Source organism: Canis lupus, chromosome 9 (assembly GCF_003254725.2).
Source record: "Canis lupus dingo isolate Sandy chromosome 9, ASM325472v2, whole genome shotgun sequence".
Lineage (NCBI taxonomy): Eukaryota > Metazoa > Chordata > Mammalia > Carnivora > Canidae > Canis > Canis lupus.
The window spans coordinates 50,613,873-50,632,235 of NC_064251.1; the positions used below are offsets into that span (position 1 = coordinate 50,613,873).

General features: G+C 54.2%; 1 protein-coding gene across 3 annotated transcripts in view; it reads left to right on the forward strand.

The window, feature by feature from the left end:
* The window catches only part of NACC2 (NACC family member 2), a 67,648-nt gene that overhangs the window by 42,584 nt on the left and 6,701 nt on the right, over window positions 1-18,363 (forward strand). For all 3 annotated transcript variants that reach the window (XM_025475762.3, XM_025475769.3, XM_025475763.3), the window contains 2 exons: window positions 15,953-16,117; window positions 18,165-18,270. In XM_025475762.3, coding sequence (XP_025331547.1) covers window positions 15,953-16,117; window positions 18,165-18,270 — 271 coding nt within the window. The remainder of the gene's footprint in view (window positions 1-15,952; window positions 16,118-18,164; window positions 18,271-18,363) is intronic.

Sequence of the window (18,363 nt, forward strand, 5' to 3'; positions counted from 1 at the left end):
GCAGAGCCAGACAGAGGCAAGTGGGGTCCCCTCCCTTTGAAGGCAGCAATCTGGCCAGGGGCCTGCTTGGGCCAGGCGGGCAAGGGGCAAGGGCCTGGGTGTGGGGTGTTTGGAGGCTTGTCTCTGCACCTCAGGGGGCGGCCTCCCTGGCTCCCTGACCCTTGTGTCTCCTATCTCAGGCACAGGACAGAGTTCCTGGTGCAGGGTCACGTGGAGCCCTCGCCCCCTCACCCCTGGGGACCCTATCTCCTCCATCGGTGTCATTGAGGCGTGGACCCCTGTTCCTCTCTGGAACGGGTGTGGGGGCACCTGTTGGAGTCCCGGACTGTGGCACCAGTGTGCAGTCAGAGGGAGGATGTGTCCATCACCCCTACCCCTACCCCCGGCAGCCTGCGACCCCCTGTCACTCTGGATGTCAGGTGAACACGGTGGAGCTCTCATCCTCCCGCTTCTCTCATCAGCGCAGTGCTTGTGGGGCCCATCCGTACTGTGTGGGCCCGTCCTTTGTTCCCTACCCTTGCCTTGTGCTCACTCAAGTATTTGTTCACGATAAAATACACTGACTCCGAGTGTACAGGTGATTGAGCTTGGTGTTTGGAATTGTTCGAGCACCACAGTTGCAGTCAAGCATGGAGCGGTCTGCCTCCCGTACGATGTCCCTCAGGACCTCTTGCCCCACCTGGCCCCCGCTGCCTCCTTCTGGCTCTCTATCCCTAGCCCTTTGTGTTTTCTAGAACCCCTGCAAACGGCATCATGCAGAATGGAGTCTTTGATTTCTGTCTCCGTGTTCTGTGATTCATGCATACGGTGTTAGTCCTCGGGCCTCGTGGTCCCATGCGGTGGATGAGGCCACCAGCAGCTCTGCAGGGGGCTGTGGTTATCTTGATGCCTTGAACACCTGTGTGCTGGTGGGACTGCTGGGCCCCACGAGAAGCGTGTGCAAGCGCCCGGCTGCCACACGGTCCACTCATCTTCTGAGGGTTGTTCCTTGTCGTGGATGATTTTACGGGTTTTCCCCTTAATTTTACTGACATCTGGCGTTGCATCAGCTCATTGTCAAACGTGAAACCCCCCCCCCTTGCGCTCCCGGGGTAAACCCTACCTGGTCATCATGTGTTGCGGTTTTTATATGGTGCTGGGTTTAATTAGCGAGTGTTTTCTTAAGGGGTTTTCTGTGTGTGCACTTGTGGGGGAGTGGGCACCCATGTCTTCCTTACAAGGTATTGTATGTCTGGGGAACATGAACCTTCTGCTCCTTTCTTTAGTTTTTGAGAGTCAGTATGAGGTTGATGTTCATTTCTCTTGCGTGTTTGATAGAATTCATTTGCCAGTGAAGCCGCTTCATCCTGAAGTTTCTTATGGTCACTCTTAATTGAGTTTTTAAAGGATAAATTCTGTTCCTTTGGATACAGAGCAGTTTTGGGTTTCTCTTTCATCAGGTGCCAGCCGTGGTGATCTGTGCATCTCCCGGAGCTCCTGTGCTCCCGAGTCCACTCTGATACTCCCGCGGCCGGGGCGGCTCTGGTTCTAGGGTTTGCACCTGCTGGCGCTTTGCATCCTTTTCTTTTTAACTTGCCCATATCTTACGGGGCGCTGCTCACACGAGACACGTGGTTGACACTGCAGTTTCATGCACTCTGATGATACAACTTTTATCTGGAGGGCTTCATCCGTCTATGCTTGGTCAGACTTTCAGCGGAGCTGGGTTCAAGTTGGGCACCTTACTGTGTGTTTTCAGTTCCTTGTTCCCTTTCTTCCTCTCTGCCAGTGTTTTTTTTTTTTTTTTTTTTTTTTTTTAACATTTTATCTATCATTTGAGAGGAAGAGCAAGCGTGTGAGAGAAAGCAGCAGGGGGAGGGGGGGACAAGCAGATGTGGCACTGACTGTGGAGCCCAATGTGGGGCTCGATCCTGTGACCCTGAGATCACGATCTGAGCCCAACTGACTGAGATGCCCCGATGCCCCTCTGCCGGCACCTCTTAGGTTGAACTTTTCCTCATGATCCTTCTTACCCCTCTGGTGACACCCTGTGTGCTTAAGAAGAAAGTCGGGTAAAATTTACCCGTTTTTGGCCGTCCTATCCTCGCCTCTGCGCACAGGAGCCGGGACAGCCTCCCCACCCCACAATGTGTGGCCCTCAGGGGTCCCTGGCTCCCCCCAGCATATGTGCCCTGCTGCCCCATGTTCTCCCATAGACAGAAGCACACAGCCGTGGACACAGAGCCTGGTGTGCGCTGTATGTGTGTGTGGGCCTGCTGTGTGGCCACACCAGTCGATTTGCTCCCTCACCCATCACAGGGCATCTGCGTGGCTTCTGTGTTTCAGTAGTCAAGTGCAAGGCTGGTGTGAACCTTCGCATACCCATGTTTGCAGGGCTTTAGGTCCCCAACCTCTGGGGTGTTTGGTAGAGTTTGTTTACCTACAAAGCTGATTCGCCCTGCAGTTTATTACAGTCATTGTTCATCACGAGAGAGTTTTTAAGGATAAATTCAAGGTTGGGGGGTCACATGGCAAGTGTGTGTTTGACTTTGTCAGACGTTGCCCAGCTCTTATATGAAGAATGAGGCCGTCACACCACAGACGGCTGTGCCACATTCTCGGCAGTGCTTGGCCTTGTCTTATTTTCTTTTTCTTTTTAAAGATATTATTTATTTGGGGATCCCTGGGTGGCTCAGTGGTTTAGCGCCTGCCTTTGGCCCAGGGCATGATCCTGGAGTCCCAGGATCAAGACCCATGTCGGGCTCCCTGTGTGGAGCCTGCTTCTCCCTCTGCCTGTGTCTCTGCCTCTCTCTCTCTCTGTGTCTTTCATGAATAAATAAATAAAAACCTTAATAAAATAAAATAAAGATATTTATTTATTCATGCGAGACACAGAGAGAGAGGCAGAAGAAGCAGGCTTCCTGTTGGGAGCCCATGTGGGTCCCAGGGTCACGCCCTGAGCTGAAGGCAGACACTCAACCACTGAGCCACCCAGGCATCCCTGTCTTGCTGTCAAAGCTGCTCCGTCGGGTGGCGGCGGTGTTTCTCTGATGTCTGATGACGTTGGATCTCGTTTGTGTATTCGCCACCCGGGTATCGGCTCGGGTCCGCTGCCTGTGCACCTTGGCCCTGTCTTACTGGGCTGTTTGGGTACCAAGGGTGTTGGACACTGTTGACAATTGTGAGTTCTTTGTGTGTATATTCGGGGCAGAGGCCTCTGGTGGGTGCATGATTCACGAATGTTTTCTCCTGGGCTACTGTTTGTCAAGTCCCTGGATAGAGAGTCTTTAATAAAACACATGTTTTTGGGGGACTCCATTGGTGAGGCGTCTGCCTTGGGCTCAGGTCGTGATCTCGGGGTCCTAGGATGGAGTCCCGCATTGGGCTCCCTGCTCTGTGTGAAGTCTGCCCCTCCCCCTGCTTGTGCGTGTGCGCTCTTGCTCTCTCTCAAATAAATCAGTAAAATCTTTCTAAAAACACTTTTTAGATGTTTTTTAACATTGTTGAAGTTGAGCGATTAATTCCAGTTGACCCTGAACAATCTGAGTTGGTACTGTTCAGACTCCCCTCCGCATGGGTGTTTTGCTGTAACGGTATTTCCCCATCTTTAGGATTTCATTTTTCTAGTAACGTTTTCTTTCCTCCAGCGGACTTTGCAGTAAGAGACGGTACGTTGTACATGCAGCACACCAAATAGGCGTTAATCGGCCGTGCACAATCCGCGAGGCTTCTGGTCAGCTGTGGGCTGCCACAATTAGCAGGTCAGAGTCACTCGTGGATTTTCCATGGCATCAGGGCCGCTCACCCTTGCCTCCTTCCAGCGTCAGCTGTGTTTCTCTAACAGATTGTGCTTACCTCATAGGACCACAAGGGTTTTTCCCCAACATTTTCTTCCAGATGTCTTGCAGCTTTGGGTTTTACTTTGCTCTGTGGCCCCGCTCTGGGTTAATTTTTGCATAAGGCGTGAGGTACAGGTCAAGCTTCTGTTGTCTCTTTCATGTGATGTCCAGTTTGTTTTCAAAGAAATTTAGAATATGAAAAAAAAACCTGGGGGCGCCTGGGGGGCCCAGGCAGCGAAGCATCTGTCTTCGGCTCAGGTCAGGGTCCCGGGATCCTGGGGTCAAGTCCCATGTGGGGAGCCTGCTTCTCCCTCTCTCTCTCTACCCCCAACCCATGCATATGCACACACACACTCTCTCTCTCAAATAGATAAAATTCAAAAAAAAAAAAAAACTTTTTAAAAATATAAGAAAAACCTTCTGATATTTACCCACATATTTGTTTTGTGTAGATTTAAGTTTCCACCTGGTATCATTTTTCTTCTGCTCAAAGAATTTCCTTTGACATTTCTCATGTTCCTGGTGACAGACCAGCAATGAATCCTGGAAACTCACAGAAAGGTCTTGCCCTAGTGACGTGGATTATCCGTGGGGTGAACCCCGTCCACTTCCACATGCGTGTCTGCCCGAGTCCCAGGCCGGAGCTCGCCTCCCGCTATTAATGGACGCCTCTCCCTGGGTTCCCTCCTAGAAAATCGCAGGCCTCCGTGCTCTTCTGCAGTTCACGGAGCTTCTCGGGCACTTGTGCGGATGCAGGCTTTTCTTCAGGTGACGTCATGCCCCGCTGCCCGGAGCTCCAGTTGCTGTGCCTTTGTCCCTGAGGTCGCCGAGGCCCTGTTTGTTGAGTGAATCATTTCCATTGCTGTTTCTCCACGGTCACCCATCTTTTCCGCAGCTCCATTTGCTTCTTAGTGGCTGCCCACCTCCCCCTCATTGAGCTCCTTTCTGCATGATTCCACGGGTGTGGTCATGTTAGAGTCACCGGGTTACAGCCCCCGCCCCTGGCACCGTCCTGTACTCCCTCCATACATGGGAGCTTTATTCACCTTTTCTCGTGATCACTCTTTATATTTTATTGAAAGATTTTTTTTTTTCCTCCACATTGAGGTGACGGAGATGTTCCTCTCTGTGTTCCTTGAGAAAATCAACCACTTTGATTTGAAATCATTTTTTTTAATTGTTTTTTAATTTTTATTTATTTATGATAGTCATACAGAGAGAGAGAGAGGCGCAGAGACACAGGCAGAGGGAGAAGCAGGCTCCATGCACCGGGAGCCCGATGTGGGATTCGATCCCGGGTCTCCAGGATCGCGCCCTGGGCCAAAGGCAGGCGCCAAACCGCTGCGCCACCCAGGGATCCCTGAAATCATTTTAAATGTACAGAAACGTTTCTGGGTTGGGTACCCTCCTCTCAGACACGCTCATGGGTCATAATGTGCCAGTCACTCCACTGTCGCATTTCTCTTTTTATGGAGGGGAAGGGGGTAGGTTTGTGGGATTTTTGAACCATCCTAGAGCAGGCTGCAGAAAGTGAGCCCCATTGCCCCCCGGTGCTGGGCATTTCCTGCAAACGGACATTCTCTCTCACTTGAATGCAGTAGCACATTCAGAGCTGCGGAGGCTCTGCTGGGGTGTGGGGCTCCTCCCGTGCCTGGGGGACCTTTTGTCTCCTCGCTGTCCTGCAGCACTGCTGTGTCTCTGAGCCCATGCTCAGGCCAGGAGCACGCACAGTATTTGGTGGCAATCCCTTGTCCTCTCCTTAGTCTGGGACAGTTTCTTGCTCTCGGTCCTTTCCTGGGAGCACAGTTCACCTGTTCTGCAGAACGTCCCTCTGTTTGGGTTTTGTTGTGTGACGGGGCTTAGGTTGTGCTTTTCGGCTGGAACTACAAGGAAGCCACTCTGGGTGCTTCCCAGTATGTCCTATCAGGAGGCGCCTGGGACAGTCTGGCTTCTTGGTGATGACCGGTGACCCCTGCCAGCAAACGTTGTGCTTTTCCCTCTGTGGGAAGACACAGTGCATCACCCACACTTTTCACCCAGCAGTATTTTTTTTTTTTGAGATTTTATTTATTTATTCATGAGAGACACAGAGAGAGAGAGGCAGAGACACAGGCAGAGGGAGAAGCAGGCTCCCTGCAGGGAGCCTGATATGGGACTCGATCCTGGGACCCCGGGATCATGACCTAAGCTGATGCCAGATGCTCCACCACGGAGCCACCCGGGCATCCCCACCAGCAGTTTGAGCATCTGCCCAGGATTCCTGCTGGGATTGATGACAGCCCCGACGGTCGCAGAACGGTCACTCCCAGCTCCATCACCCGTCTGTTTGCTAGCTGACTGTCATCATCAGGGCACGGCTTCCCCACATCCTTCACTTGTTTATGTTGTGCCTTCATTTATTATTTATTTAGTTAGGATAGAGAGTTTTTAAAGCATTTCTCATATTGTCTTGTTCAGCAAATATTCCAGGACCCGGCTGCTCTTTCTTTCAGTGAGTGGGGAGTGGACGTCCAGGGGTGGCCTATGTGGTGCTCGGGGTGGCCCCGAGTTCAGGCTGCTATCTCCAAATCCAGTTCAACCCCAGGGTTTTCCCAGCCTCCCCTGCTTACGTCTGTTCTCCTCCTGACAGACAAGATTCTGACACTTCCGTTTCTGAACGAAAGGCTTGTGCATCTGCGGGACTTCTGGAATTGGCTTTTTAATGGGGTGGGATATGAGGCCCAAGATTTGCTTTTCTCCCCACCTGACTTTCCAGTGGGCCCGCCTCTTTTCATGGGGGAGAGATTGCCTCCTCCGACACCATCCTGCCACGCCACCCCGTGTCGTATTCCAGAGGTGAGTGCGGTGCACGAGTGCACCTGAGTTCCACACCCCCCGCCCCCCGCCACCTCCACACTGCACACTGCACATGCACCTGCAGAAGGCCTGGTGCGCACCGCCCGCAGGACTGAGTAAGGACTGAGTAAGGTTCGGAAGGTCTGTTTCTTTGGTTCTGTCCCTACAGTTGCCCTGCCTTGCTGCTCCTTGCATGCCTTTTATGCCTTTTAGAGTCCTTTTGTCGAAAGCCACACAGAAATACCTGCTGGAACGTGGTTGGGATTTTGTCGACTCTGTCAGGCTTGGGGGTGCATGGAGATCCTACGGTGTTGAGTATTTCCCTCCACTTACTGACATCTTCGGGTTTTTCTTGGGGCTGTTGTATTGTCCCCCGCACATGTGTGTTGTTAGATTGACTCCTAGAAATTCATATTTTGTCTCTACATGGTTATCTAAGTTTCTTCTACTTTTTTATGGGTGTTGCTATCGTGTATAGAAACAAATTGAATTTATTATTTTAAAAAATATCTGGCCGCAGCCCACTTACATAATTCTGATAATTTGCCTACAGATTCTTTTGGATTTTCTCTGTGTGCAGCCATGGCATCTGCTAGCAGTGGCGGTTTTATTTCTATTCCTGACCATGCTACTTCCTTTCTGCCCGACTGTACTGCCCAGAGCTTCCGGCTCAGCCTGTCTCATCTCCAAATTCAGGAAGGGCTTTCAATATTTCATCTTTAAGTAGGATATTTGCTCTAGGCATTTGTGGTGTACTTTATGGGATTACGCACATTCTTTTGCTAGGTTCAGAGCATTTGGTTTTGTTTTGTATTTTTTTTTCGTTAAGTACGTGTTGAATTTTAACAGAAGCCTTGTCTCTAAATATTAAAATGCTTGTATAGTTTTCCTCTTCTGCTCTCCTACTTTTCTGAAATACAGAGATAGCTTCTTTGAATATTCAAACAAAACCAAACCAAAAACTCGCGTTCTTGGAATATGTTCAGCCTCGTTGTGATTGAAACTCTGGATTCAGCTTCCTGATTTTTTTTCCCGTTTTGGGTGACTGTTCTGAGGTATGAGGCCCTCCCCAGGGCTGTCTCCTGGAAGGGGCATCGGGCAGAGGAGGCATGTGCAGGGCCAGGCGTCCAGCCGTTGGCAAATTGAGGGGAACCGCTGGCTCTGGTCGAAGCCTGGGCCAAGGACCTCGGGTGGCACCAGTCATCCTGAGCTGCACCCTCAACACCAGGCAACCTATTAGATGTGCTCTGGAGCACACGCGGTGTGGGCGCCTGTGTAGACACAGCCACATCGGAGCCGGCTTCAAACCCAGGGTCCAGAGGCTGACGTCAGTGCTGCGCGGTCAGGTCAGTTTGACAGGCTGCCACCAGTCGCAGGGGGCGTGTCATCTAAATCTCCTTGAGGTAGTGTCTCTTGTCTCTCTGTCAGGGTCTCTCTACCTTCTGAAATGAACTGAGAATTATTTCCTGCTTTCTTAATGACTATCCTTTCTCAGTAACTTGGTGTGACATAGGCTGTTTCTGACACGCTCACCGTTGCTCACAGGTCAATGTTTGCTGGCTGCATCTCGTCTTCTGACTTACTGGTGTCAGTTTGTCCCTGATATACCCTTAAGGTCCTCTTAATGTTGGTAGCAGGGGCATCACATTGTGTCGTGGGCAGATCCGTCCCCTTGTGAGTTCCCTGCAGCCCACGACCCTGGATGCCATGTATATCTTTAAAGGAAAAAAAGCAAAAATAAAGAAAGCTATGCACCCCAAGTGGCATATGGCCCAAGCAGCTTCTTTACATTGAAACTTTGCTGCCCTATGTCCTGTAGGATCCTGTGCGGTGTTCTTTTCGTTTTTGTTTTTGTTTTAAGATTTTATTTATTTATTCATGAGAGACAGAGAGAGAGGCAGAGACACAGGCAGAGGGAGAAGCAGGATCCCTGATGCGGGACTCAATCTCAGGACCTTGGGATCACACCCTGAGCTGAAGGCAGATGCTCAACCACGGAGCCACCCAGGTGTCCATTGTTGTAATTTCTGAATGAAATTCCCCAGGTCATAGAATATTCAGACAAGCTCATTGCTCTGGAGGCGGCAAGAATTACTTTATTCCCCAGCACATGTTCCGCATGCGCTGGAAAACATAATTGCGTCGTTCAGCTTAATAAACCATACCAGTAATTAATAATTGCACACTCCTTCGGGTTCGGCACTCTCTTCCTGTTGAGTTGGCCCTCTTACCATCCCAGCGTGTTCCACAACATGCCAGGAGCATCTGCGTGTTCCATTGGGGTGGACGTGCTAGGTCTGCATGTGGCTTTCGACCTTTCCTTGCCTCTTTTTCAGGTTGTCTCAGGTTTTGGTTTCTGATCCGGGCCTAACAAACCCCAATATCTTGTTGGAACCACAGTCTGGTTACATTTCATGAGGTTGGTGATAACTTTGGGTTTCTTCTCCCATCCTAGGATGTCCCGCCCGTCCCCACCAATCCGCTGCATTTCTCTTTTCCCTCTTTCTGGTTAATCAGCCGTTTGGTTCTATTTCCCCTTCTTTTACTCTAGGTTTGTACGTTTCTCTCTCCAGCATCTGTCCTGGCAACACTTCGCCTTCAAGGATCCCCAGGCCTCCCGTCCACGCACCTAATTCTGGGAGTGTTTTCAGGGCCTCCAGCCCTTCTGTGGGCGTGTCAGTAGTGGTGTTTAGACTTAACCCTGCACAGCCGGGACCTCTTGGTCACCGTGGCCTCCTGGGCTCCTGGGACATGGGTTGGGCTTTCCCCACATTCCATGTCACTTTCACTCTCTCTGGTGACTCTCCTATTTCCGTTTCCTTTCTCTGCTTCCATCTGGATTATTTCCCAGGTCAGGAGTCTCGTCACCTGCTCTGTGTCCTGTTATTTGACACAGATGTTGTGTCCAGGGTGCAAATCTTTGTATCAGTTCTGGTTTTCTGGTGAAGTTCTCCATTGTGTCCTTGCATTCCCGGCATGAATCGAGAGCAGTCGGTTCACGGGTGGCGGCTATTGTCTCAGACGGATCACCTGTGGGTCTGATCTCCTGTCTTTTTGTAAATTGGCTTTTTATCACTCATTTCCCCATGTTCCCGGTAGTTTATTAGTGAACGTTGGACAGTGTATGGAAACATCTGGAAGCTCCCACCAGTGCTACTCTGAAGAGGGTCTGTCCTTAGAGGCCTTGGGCTGGAGCTGGTGGGGTGCTTGGTGCCGGCGCTGCAGCCAGTTCTGGGGTTCCCTGCAGCACCTCCTGGCGGGCCCAAAAATCTGATATCTGTTTATCTTGTACAGGGACCAAATTCTTGACTTGTCTTTAGTTTGTTGGTTGTAGTTGTTTTGAATCTGGTCCTGCACATGTGCTGCTTCATGATGGGAGGAAGTTGAAGGAAAGCCGGACAGTCCCCCTGGCCATGGCTGCTCGGGGCAGCATGCTCCAGGGCCGTTGCCCCGCCTGTCTGGCCCCACAGCCACCATCCGCTCAGCTCGGGGTCTTGGCCCTGAAAGTCCAGCAGCTGATTCTGATGCAACTTCAGGAGTCGTTCCTGGTAGGCAACCACTCCTTCCTCGCCACACAGACAACCTTACAAGTTAAATGCATTTATTTCTAGTTAACATACACTCATAGTTTCATAGTTTCATACGCTCATCATCGTGAACAGTGTAGAAAGATCGTACTGGGGAAAGCTGTCCTTCCATCCGTCCCTCTGCCTCCCTCTTTCTCCCAGAGTTCCGGCGACCCAGCATTTCGTCTTCATATGGAGCGTGTGTGCATTTTACATACACATGCTCCCAGGGCACACAGAACTCTGCTCTGTTTTCATGGCGACCAGTGTCACCTGGTGTCATGGGCTGTGATCCGTGCAGAGTGGATAGGGAGGCTGCATACATCTCGTGGCCAGCGCCAGACGAGTCCCAGGAGCCGACGGAGGGACAGAGAGGAATATAGTCAGGTCGGCAGTGAGAGCGGCCACCAGATTTGCTGGGACCTCAGCTGCAGACTTCACAGGGTCCCCCAGGGCTAGACTCCAATGCTAGACACAAAAACAGCAGAGCCCTTGGGCTCCAGGGCAGCAGAATCGGTGACAGGATTGACTGGGGTGGGCTGGGTTGGACGGGGAGATCCCCAGAGCAGGTTTCGAACGTTCTGAGCTGGGACCCAGGGGGTCAGGGGCACGGCCAGGGGCACGGCTCAGGGCTGCACTGGGTGCTGTTGGGGGCCGAGCTGTCACGGCTCTGCATCTCCCCTGCAGCTGCACCTTTCTGAGCACAAGGACACCGAGGCCCACCGTCTCCCTTTCTGTCTTGACTCCCAGGGCTCCGGGCAGTGGGGTTTGCACACATATCCTCCCTGCGTCCAGCCTCTTGTTTGTTCACAACCACCTGTATTTTTTTTCTGGGCTTTCCCCACCACACTTGTCCTTTTACGCTCAGTGTGTTGCATGTGGTGGGTTCTGAGATGCGCTCTGCCCTTGCCCTTGAGTGTCCATGAGATGGGGTGCACCTTGCCTTCGGTGGGGACCTGGCTACACTGGTGGCACGTCTGTCTTTCTCCACAGTGAAGAATGGCCATCGGTGCTGTCACCCTGCCTCTGATCCCTGCCCCCCCTCCCCCAGGCCCACACACACCTTTAGGAAGCACCACCTGCGCTATTCCCGGGATGCTGACACCGCTGTGCTCAGAGGCACGGACACCCTTCCCGGGTGTGGCCCTTCCTGAACTGCTGGTCTGCCTGGTGCTGAGCCTGCAGATGCAGGGAAGGGGCGGGCAGCCTGGACGCAGGGGTGCTGTGGTGGGTGTTCACGCAGAGCAGCTCTGTCACCCATCCACGCTGCTCCCCACACTCACCCCCACGCCGTCCCCCGGCAACCACTGACCTGTCCCCACAGTATCATCTTAGGGACTGTGTCCTATGAAGGAGGTCATCCGGCATATCACGTGTGCGACTGGCCCCTTCTATCCCACCGCTGAGCCTGACATTCCCTGAGCCGAGCAGCTGTTGGTGCTGATGAGTGTGCTGCAGTGACCTGTGTGCGGGTGCCTGGGCCGTGTGTCCACTGCCGTGGCAGGGCGTGGGGCTGTGTCCTGGTTGGGGCATGTGTGAGCAGAGCTGGCATGCACATCCTTGCTCAGGGCCTGTGTGAACTGTCTCCATCTCCCGTTTCTCCTTGGGGAGGCAGTCCCCGGGCTGGGGTTGCTGGCTCCCTGGGGGACGCACAGCTGTGTCCCTGTGTGCGCGTGCCCTCAGCATGCCTGGGGTTGGCAGGCTCAGCTGCTCCATAGGTGTGAAGTGGGGTTTTACGTCGTCCTATGTTCTTTTTTTTATATATTCCTTTTTTTTTAATTTTTTAATTTATTTATGATAGAGAGAGAGAGAGACAGAGAGAGAGAGGCAGAGACACAGGCAGAGGGAGAAGCAGGCTCCATGCACCGGGAGCCCGATGTGGGATTTGATCCCAGGACTCCAGGATCGCGCCCTGGGCCAAAGGCAGGCGCCAAACCGCTGCGCCACCCAGGGATCCCTACGTCCTATGTTCTAACAGCTAATGGTGTTCAGCATCTTTTTGTGTGCTAATTTGCCATCTGTACGCTCTCTGGCCAAGTGTCTTCAGATCTTTTGCCCATTTTAAACACCGAGTTGTCCCTTTTCTTGCTGTTGAGTTCTGAGAGTTTGCCCTGGGTTTTCCATACACATCCCGGGTCCAGGGTGCAGTCTGTGGGCCACTCCTCCAGCCGGGGCAGGCTTGCCTGTCCTTTCACACACCGGAGGTTTGCGTTTTGATGAAGTCAATTGATCCATTGGGGGGCTTGTGCTTTTGGGGGTCAAGTCTAAACTTTTAGCTGAACCCCAAGACCACAAAGATTCTCTTGCAAAAGTTTTACGCTTTTGTGTTTTACGTTACGTCCATGATCCACTTTTATTCATTTTTGTGTGAGGTGAGAGGTTTTGGATCAAGGGTGGTTTGGTTTTGGTATTTGCCCGTGCACGTCCAGTTCCTGGGTGCTGCGTGTTGGAAGAGCTGACCCTCCCCACACTGGGCTGAGGGACCCCTTGTCACACATCCACTGCGTGTGTTTGTGCGGGTCTGTCTCTGGGCTGTGGACTGGGCGTCCCCCCGCTGGCATGCACGAATCTCGCTGGCTTGGCTACGTTACCCTACAGTAAGTCACAGATCGATGCCGTCATGTAGCATTTCTCTTTCCATTTGGTTTTAAGTTGTATTTTCCTAAATAATCAGGACAAGGGTTTTGTTCTCTTATTCTGCCGTTTTGATGAGTGGCGTGTGATTTTGTAGAATGGGAGGCCCTTCTCTGTGTCCCCTCCTCCACACCCCACCTTAGCAGGCTTGGTCACCTACTGTGGCTGCTCACACTGGTGGGGGCTCCCTACCGAGGTGGGGCTGCCTATGTGTCTCTGAGGTGCACCTGCATCTGGAAACAGGAACAGAGTGTCACCCCCCACCCCAGGCCCTGGGACATGTAGCACCCTGTGGGCTGGGGCTTGGAATGTTTACTTGGGCAGAGGGTCTGGCGCCTTCTCCAGATTCCCAGTCAGTGGGCCATGGGAAGCTGAGAAAGTGCAGTAGTGAAGGCCAGCGACCCTCCAGGGCCCCCGTGGACCTGCTTCATTTGCTCTGCCCTCATTGGTTCTTTCCACCGGTTTTACTGAGATTGAGCGATGAATCTCACGGCTTGGCCTTAGATGTGCCTACGCATGCCACCAGATGAGGACCACCTAGCGTCTCCCACAGATACCATCCATCCTTTCAAGAGGATTGTTTTATCACTGGAATGTGCATAACCTAGGATTCCCCATGGGGCTCATCTCCCACAGCACAATGTCCCCAAGGGCCCAATCCTTCCGCATCGGCTGGACTCCCACAGCGTCACCGAGTCAGGGAGCAGTTGGGGTCCTCGTTGGTGTCCCAAGTCCCTGCAGGGTCCATCCTCGCGTGTGATCATGGCTGTCTTTGTCCAGGGATCTGAGGGACACTGTTGGTCTGTCCTTGGTTGCTGCCCTTTGGCCCAGATCAGCTACTGTTCCAGATCTTTCCATAGAGGCCTTTTGGACCCAGACTCACCTTTCCTGTGTCAAAAGCGATGACTCCCCTCTTGGTACAAACAGCTCACTGCTCTTTCATGTGGTTTTTCCCCCAATTCCATGGTGCCAAAATATTTGGAGCCCATAGTCCTGGAGGCATTAAAAACGAGGCCGTTGATGGCGAAGGTGGAAGTTCCTGCCCACAGCCTACTGAGTGGCCTTCCAGCATACCTGCAGTCAGGGCCCCAAAGGCCACAGGGATGCGCAAGGGGCCACACGTCCCCATGCCCCCCACATCCCCATGCCAGTACCCCCATGCCACCTGCACCTATGTCCCATACCCTCATGCCCCTGTAACCCTCACACCCCTATGCCCCCTGCACCTGTGCCCCACACCCCTCGTGTCCCCTGTACACCCTCTCCCAGGTCTCCAGACCTGGAGAGCCTCCCCCTCTGCTCCCTGGAAGCAGGAGCCCTTGACGCTCAGCGGTGGGCTGCAGCGGCAGTGGCTGGAGATCTAGGGCCAGGGAAGGGGCGGGGAGGGAATTCGGAGCACCTTTCCAGATGAGCCACCACTCGGGTTCGGGTATTTTTAGCTGGCGCAGTATCCGGCTCACAGCAGAGCAGAAATAGATGAGGCTCTTTTGGATGTTCTGGATCTGCCTGTCTCTAGCTCTCAGAGCCGGGCTGGGGCTGGGGGGTTGAGGGGCTGAGGGGCAGGCGTGCGGAGCGCAAACAACTTCTGCTGTTTAGAGAAACACGGCAGGACGTGTCGTGGATGGCGTTATTTCTGCTGGTGAGCACTCTTTATGTAAATGCCACGGCGCCGGCGTTGGCGCTGCGTCTGCGTGTGTAATCACAGCCGGCCGTGTGGGGGGCGCGGGCGGGTAATTATGTTTTAAAATATCATCCGGGTTGTTTTCCTCTGCTCCCTGAGCCCCCGGGTGTTCCAGGTTTGGAAGATTCTCTGTTGCTCTCTGCTGATCCGCCCGCCCGCCCGTCCGCATGCCCCACACGTACCTGGTGGGAGGTGCCGCCCTCTGACTTGTGCCCTGACCTGGGGCAGGGTGGATGGGCAGGGCAGGTCGTCCTCACCCCGAGCCCAGCCACCTGCTTCTCTGGAGGGGCTGTCCTGGGGGCTGGGTGGCCCCTGCTGCTCCCCTTCAGGAGCTTGAAGCTACTCCAGAGTCTAGAGTGGCTACTCCAGAGTGGGGAGTATCTGCCCAGGACCCTTCCTTGCCCCCCCTCCCTCCTGAAGCCCCTTTGCAGCATCCCCCACGTCGCTTCCCCAGGCCTGTGGCCTTCCCACCCTCAGTGCCCACAGGGTTGCAGTGCAGAGAGGACAGGACCACTGTCCCAGGGCACCTGCCCTGAGCCTGATGGATGGAGATCAGGTTCCCATAGCCAGGCCCTGCCTAGAGGGGAGGTCGGAGGGTGGGGGCCTCCAGGCAGCACAGGGAAAGGGGGCAGTGGCCACCTCCATGTCCATGGCTGGCTGCTCTTATGCTCCCATGTGGCTTAGGGACGTCAGAGGGGGCCTTAGCCCCTGCCTTGTCAGAGTGCCAGAGTAGGTACATTCAAGGGTCCCTGACTGTCCGCTGGCAGTGGTTTCTCAGAAACATTCCCAGGCAGGCTGGAGGGTCAGGGACACCACATGTGCCACTGCCCGGCTCAACCACTGTCAGGTGTTTGTTTGTTTGTTTATTTATTTATTGCCGTCAGGTATTTATAGAGCAGTGTCTCGTCCAGGCAACACGCTGCTCCCTCTGGGGAAGTGCCCCGCCTGTGGGATGGGGCTGCTGGGAGCCATCAGGCTAGGGGCACAGTGCTCCCAGCCTGCACTCCATCCGGTGGAGGTGCTGCTCCACTGGTTCATCAGACCACGGGTCCAGCCAGGCCACCTTCTGTTCAGCCTCCCTGTGTGCACTGTCCCCCTTCCTGCCTCGTCTGCAGGCCTCTGTGTGCTGGATGCCTCCCGGGAGTCTCCTGGGCCCTCACAACTTGTTCCAGGTCGGGGTGGCATCCTTCCCCTGCCTTCTTCTATTCGCTTACTTGCTCTGGTCCTCCCTGCAGAGGTCAGGACCAGGTGGGCAGGGAGAGAGGACAGAGGGTGGGTATGGAGCAGTGCAGCCCGCTGTGCAGGGTGGGCATGGAGCAGGCCTGACGTGGGCCTGGGTGGACAGGAGGGGCATTCTCGAACTCCATCCCTGTCCTGGCCTGAGAACACCCCTAACTAGATCGGGTCTGTGTCCACAGTACAAGAGAAGCCAGAGCCCGTGCCACTGGAGAGCCGCTCGTGTGTCCTCATCCGCCGTGACCTGGTGGCACTGCCCGCCAGCCTCATCAGCCAGATTGGGTACCGCTGCCACCCCAAGCTCTACTCAGAAGGGGACCCTGGCGAGAAGCTGGAGCTGGTGGCAGGTGAAGTGTCTCTCCCCACCCTGTCTATTGTATGCAAATGCCCTCTTATTGTTTTTTTTCTTCAGAGCTGTGAACAATGTACTCATCACTAATCACTCAAAAAAAAAAAAAAAAAGAAGATAGAACATCTTAAATTTCCTCTAATTTCCTTTTAGAAGAATGTGTCATTAAGAGGAGTTATTCAATTGAATTAATTCAGCATTTTAATTGAATCCCCTGGGCTGGCCACGCATCAGATTGGCAGGGGCTGCAGTCACGATAGTGTTTTAATTTAGGTGGCAGATAAATCCAAATGGGATGCGGTGCGCCAGCCCCTCCTGCAGCCCCCAGAGTGTCCTATGGCGGCGTGGAGGGTAACCACCAAGGTCCTAAATGTGGCTCCGAGTCAGAAATGGAATTCTGTGAAAACAAACAGTCCAAAAGCCCATTAGGGCCAGGTGCCTTTGTGAGGAATACTCCCCTTTCCAGTGTGGGGCTTCGTCAGACCTTGCAGCCTCTGGCAGATTTTTAAGGCTATTCTCGGGAAAGTTGCCACTGCTGTGACCCAAGCTGGTCCCAGGGTCACCAGAGGAGCCCCCACGGGGTGGCCAGGACCCACGGCCCTGTCCCTCCTCCTCGGTGCTGGCGTGCACCCTGTGTGAGGCTCTGGGTACACCCCCAAGCCCTGTTTGGGGCTCCTGATCGCCACCCCCAGGGCAGCACTTTGGGGTTCTTCCTGGCCGTCCCTCCGCTGGGAGCCACGGTCCCAGATGGTGGCTTCAGAGCAGGGCAGAGAGGGACAGCTTCACCTTCGAATTGCCGGAAGAGTGGCTTCCTGTCTGTCGGGGTCTGGGGTTGGGAGGGGCGAGGGCTGGCTACCTTGTCTGGCCCTACCCACAGCTGGACGTCAGGTTGCCAGGCCCCACTGTGCCCCAGCCCCCATACGGGTTTCCCCACACAGGGAGTGTCTAGTCCGTGTGGCTCAGGGCGACCTGCTCTGCAGATGTGACCAGGCGGGCGGGGGCCTCGGGGACACTTGATATGCCGTGGCCCAGCATGGTCAGAACACACTGACCGGCGCCCCGGCGGTGGTCTCCATCCACAGCCATGTGCTCATTTGGGCAGTGACGTGGCTCACAGGGGAAGCTGGCCCTGAGGCACTGAGCCAGGGCCCCCACAGGCCTGAGCACCTCCCTGCACCTTCCCACTGTGCTTCCCCACTCCTATATTCTGTCCTGACGAGATTCAGAACATGGTCTGTGACAACGGGGGTCATGGTGGACGCCTGAAGGAGACGGTGGGGAGGGCCCGAGGACCCTGTGCATGTGCCCTTTGGTGTTTGCCACGCCGTTGTCCAGAGTCGGGGGCACCGTCTGGCGCCTACAGACTCTTTTTTCCTTTTTTTTTTTTAATAATAAATTTATTTTTTATTGGTGTTCAATTTGCCAACATACAGAATAACACCCAGTGCTCATCCCGTCAAGTGCCCCCCGACGCTCTTTTTTCCTTGAGGAGTGTCTGGCCCAACAGAGGCCACCCCACACCAGCGACTGGCCCCAGGTGCGGTCCCCCCGCTAGCTCGGGCCTTCATGTTTCCAGGCCCCACAGGGCACCCGGGCCTGGCCAGGCTTCCTCAGGGTCGGCAGCTCTGTGGGCTCCCCACTGATGCTGGGCTTATCGCCTCTGTGGTTCCAGCTCCCCAGCACAGCCCAAAGTGCTTTGGTTTGGGTGATGGATGGAGAGGCAAGGAGTATTTCTGACCCAGGACCAAGCACGGAATTCCCTTGGGGCTGGAAGGGCATCTGGGGACAGCTCTCCAAGGACCAGGCTGCCTCCTCCAGGGGACAAGGCCTCAGCACAGCAAGGAAGGCCTGCAGCAACGTCCCCAGCCTTGTGGGGTCCTGGGCCCGGGCGAGGGCCTGCCCAGTGCTGCATGCAGACGTCAGGGTGCCCTCTGCCCCACCATGCACCCACTCTGGCCCCTGCAGCCGCCTGGGAAGCTCATGGTCATCCCGGGTTGTGGGTGGCAAGGCCAAGGGCCTGACCCTTTTCTGTCTGGTGTTCACAGGCTCCGGAGTCTACATCACACGCGGCCAGCTGATGAACTGCCACCTATGTGCAGGGGTGAAGCACAAGGTCCTGCTGCGGCGGCTCCTCGCCACCTTCTTTGACAGGTGGGTCCCTGAGCAGGTGCAGAAGCTTCTAGGGTCTCCTCTGGCCGTGAGCTCACTGAGCTATGCGTTTATGGCACCCCACCTTCCCAAGGT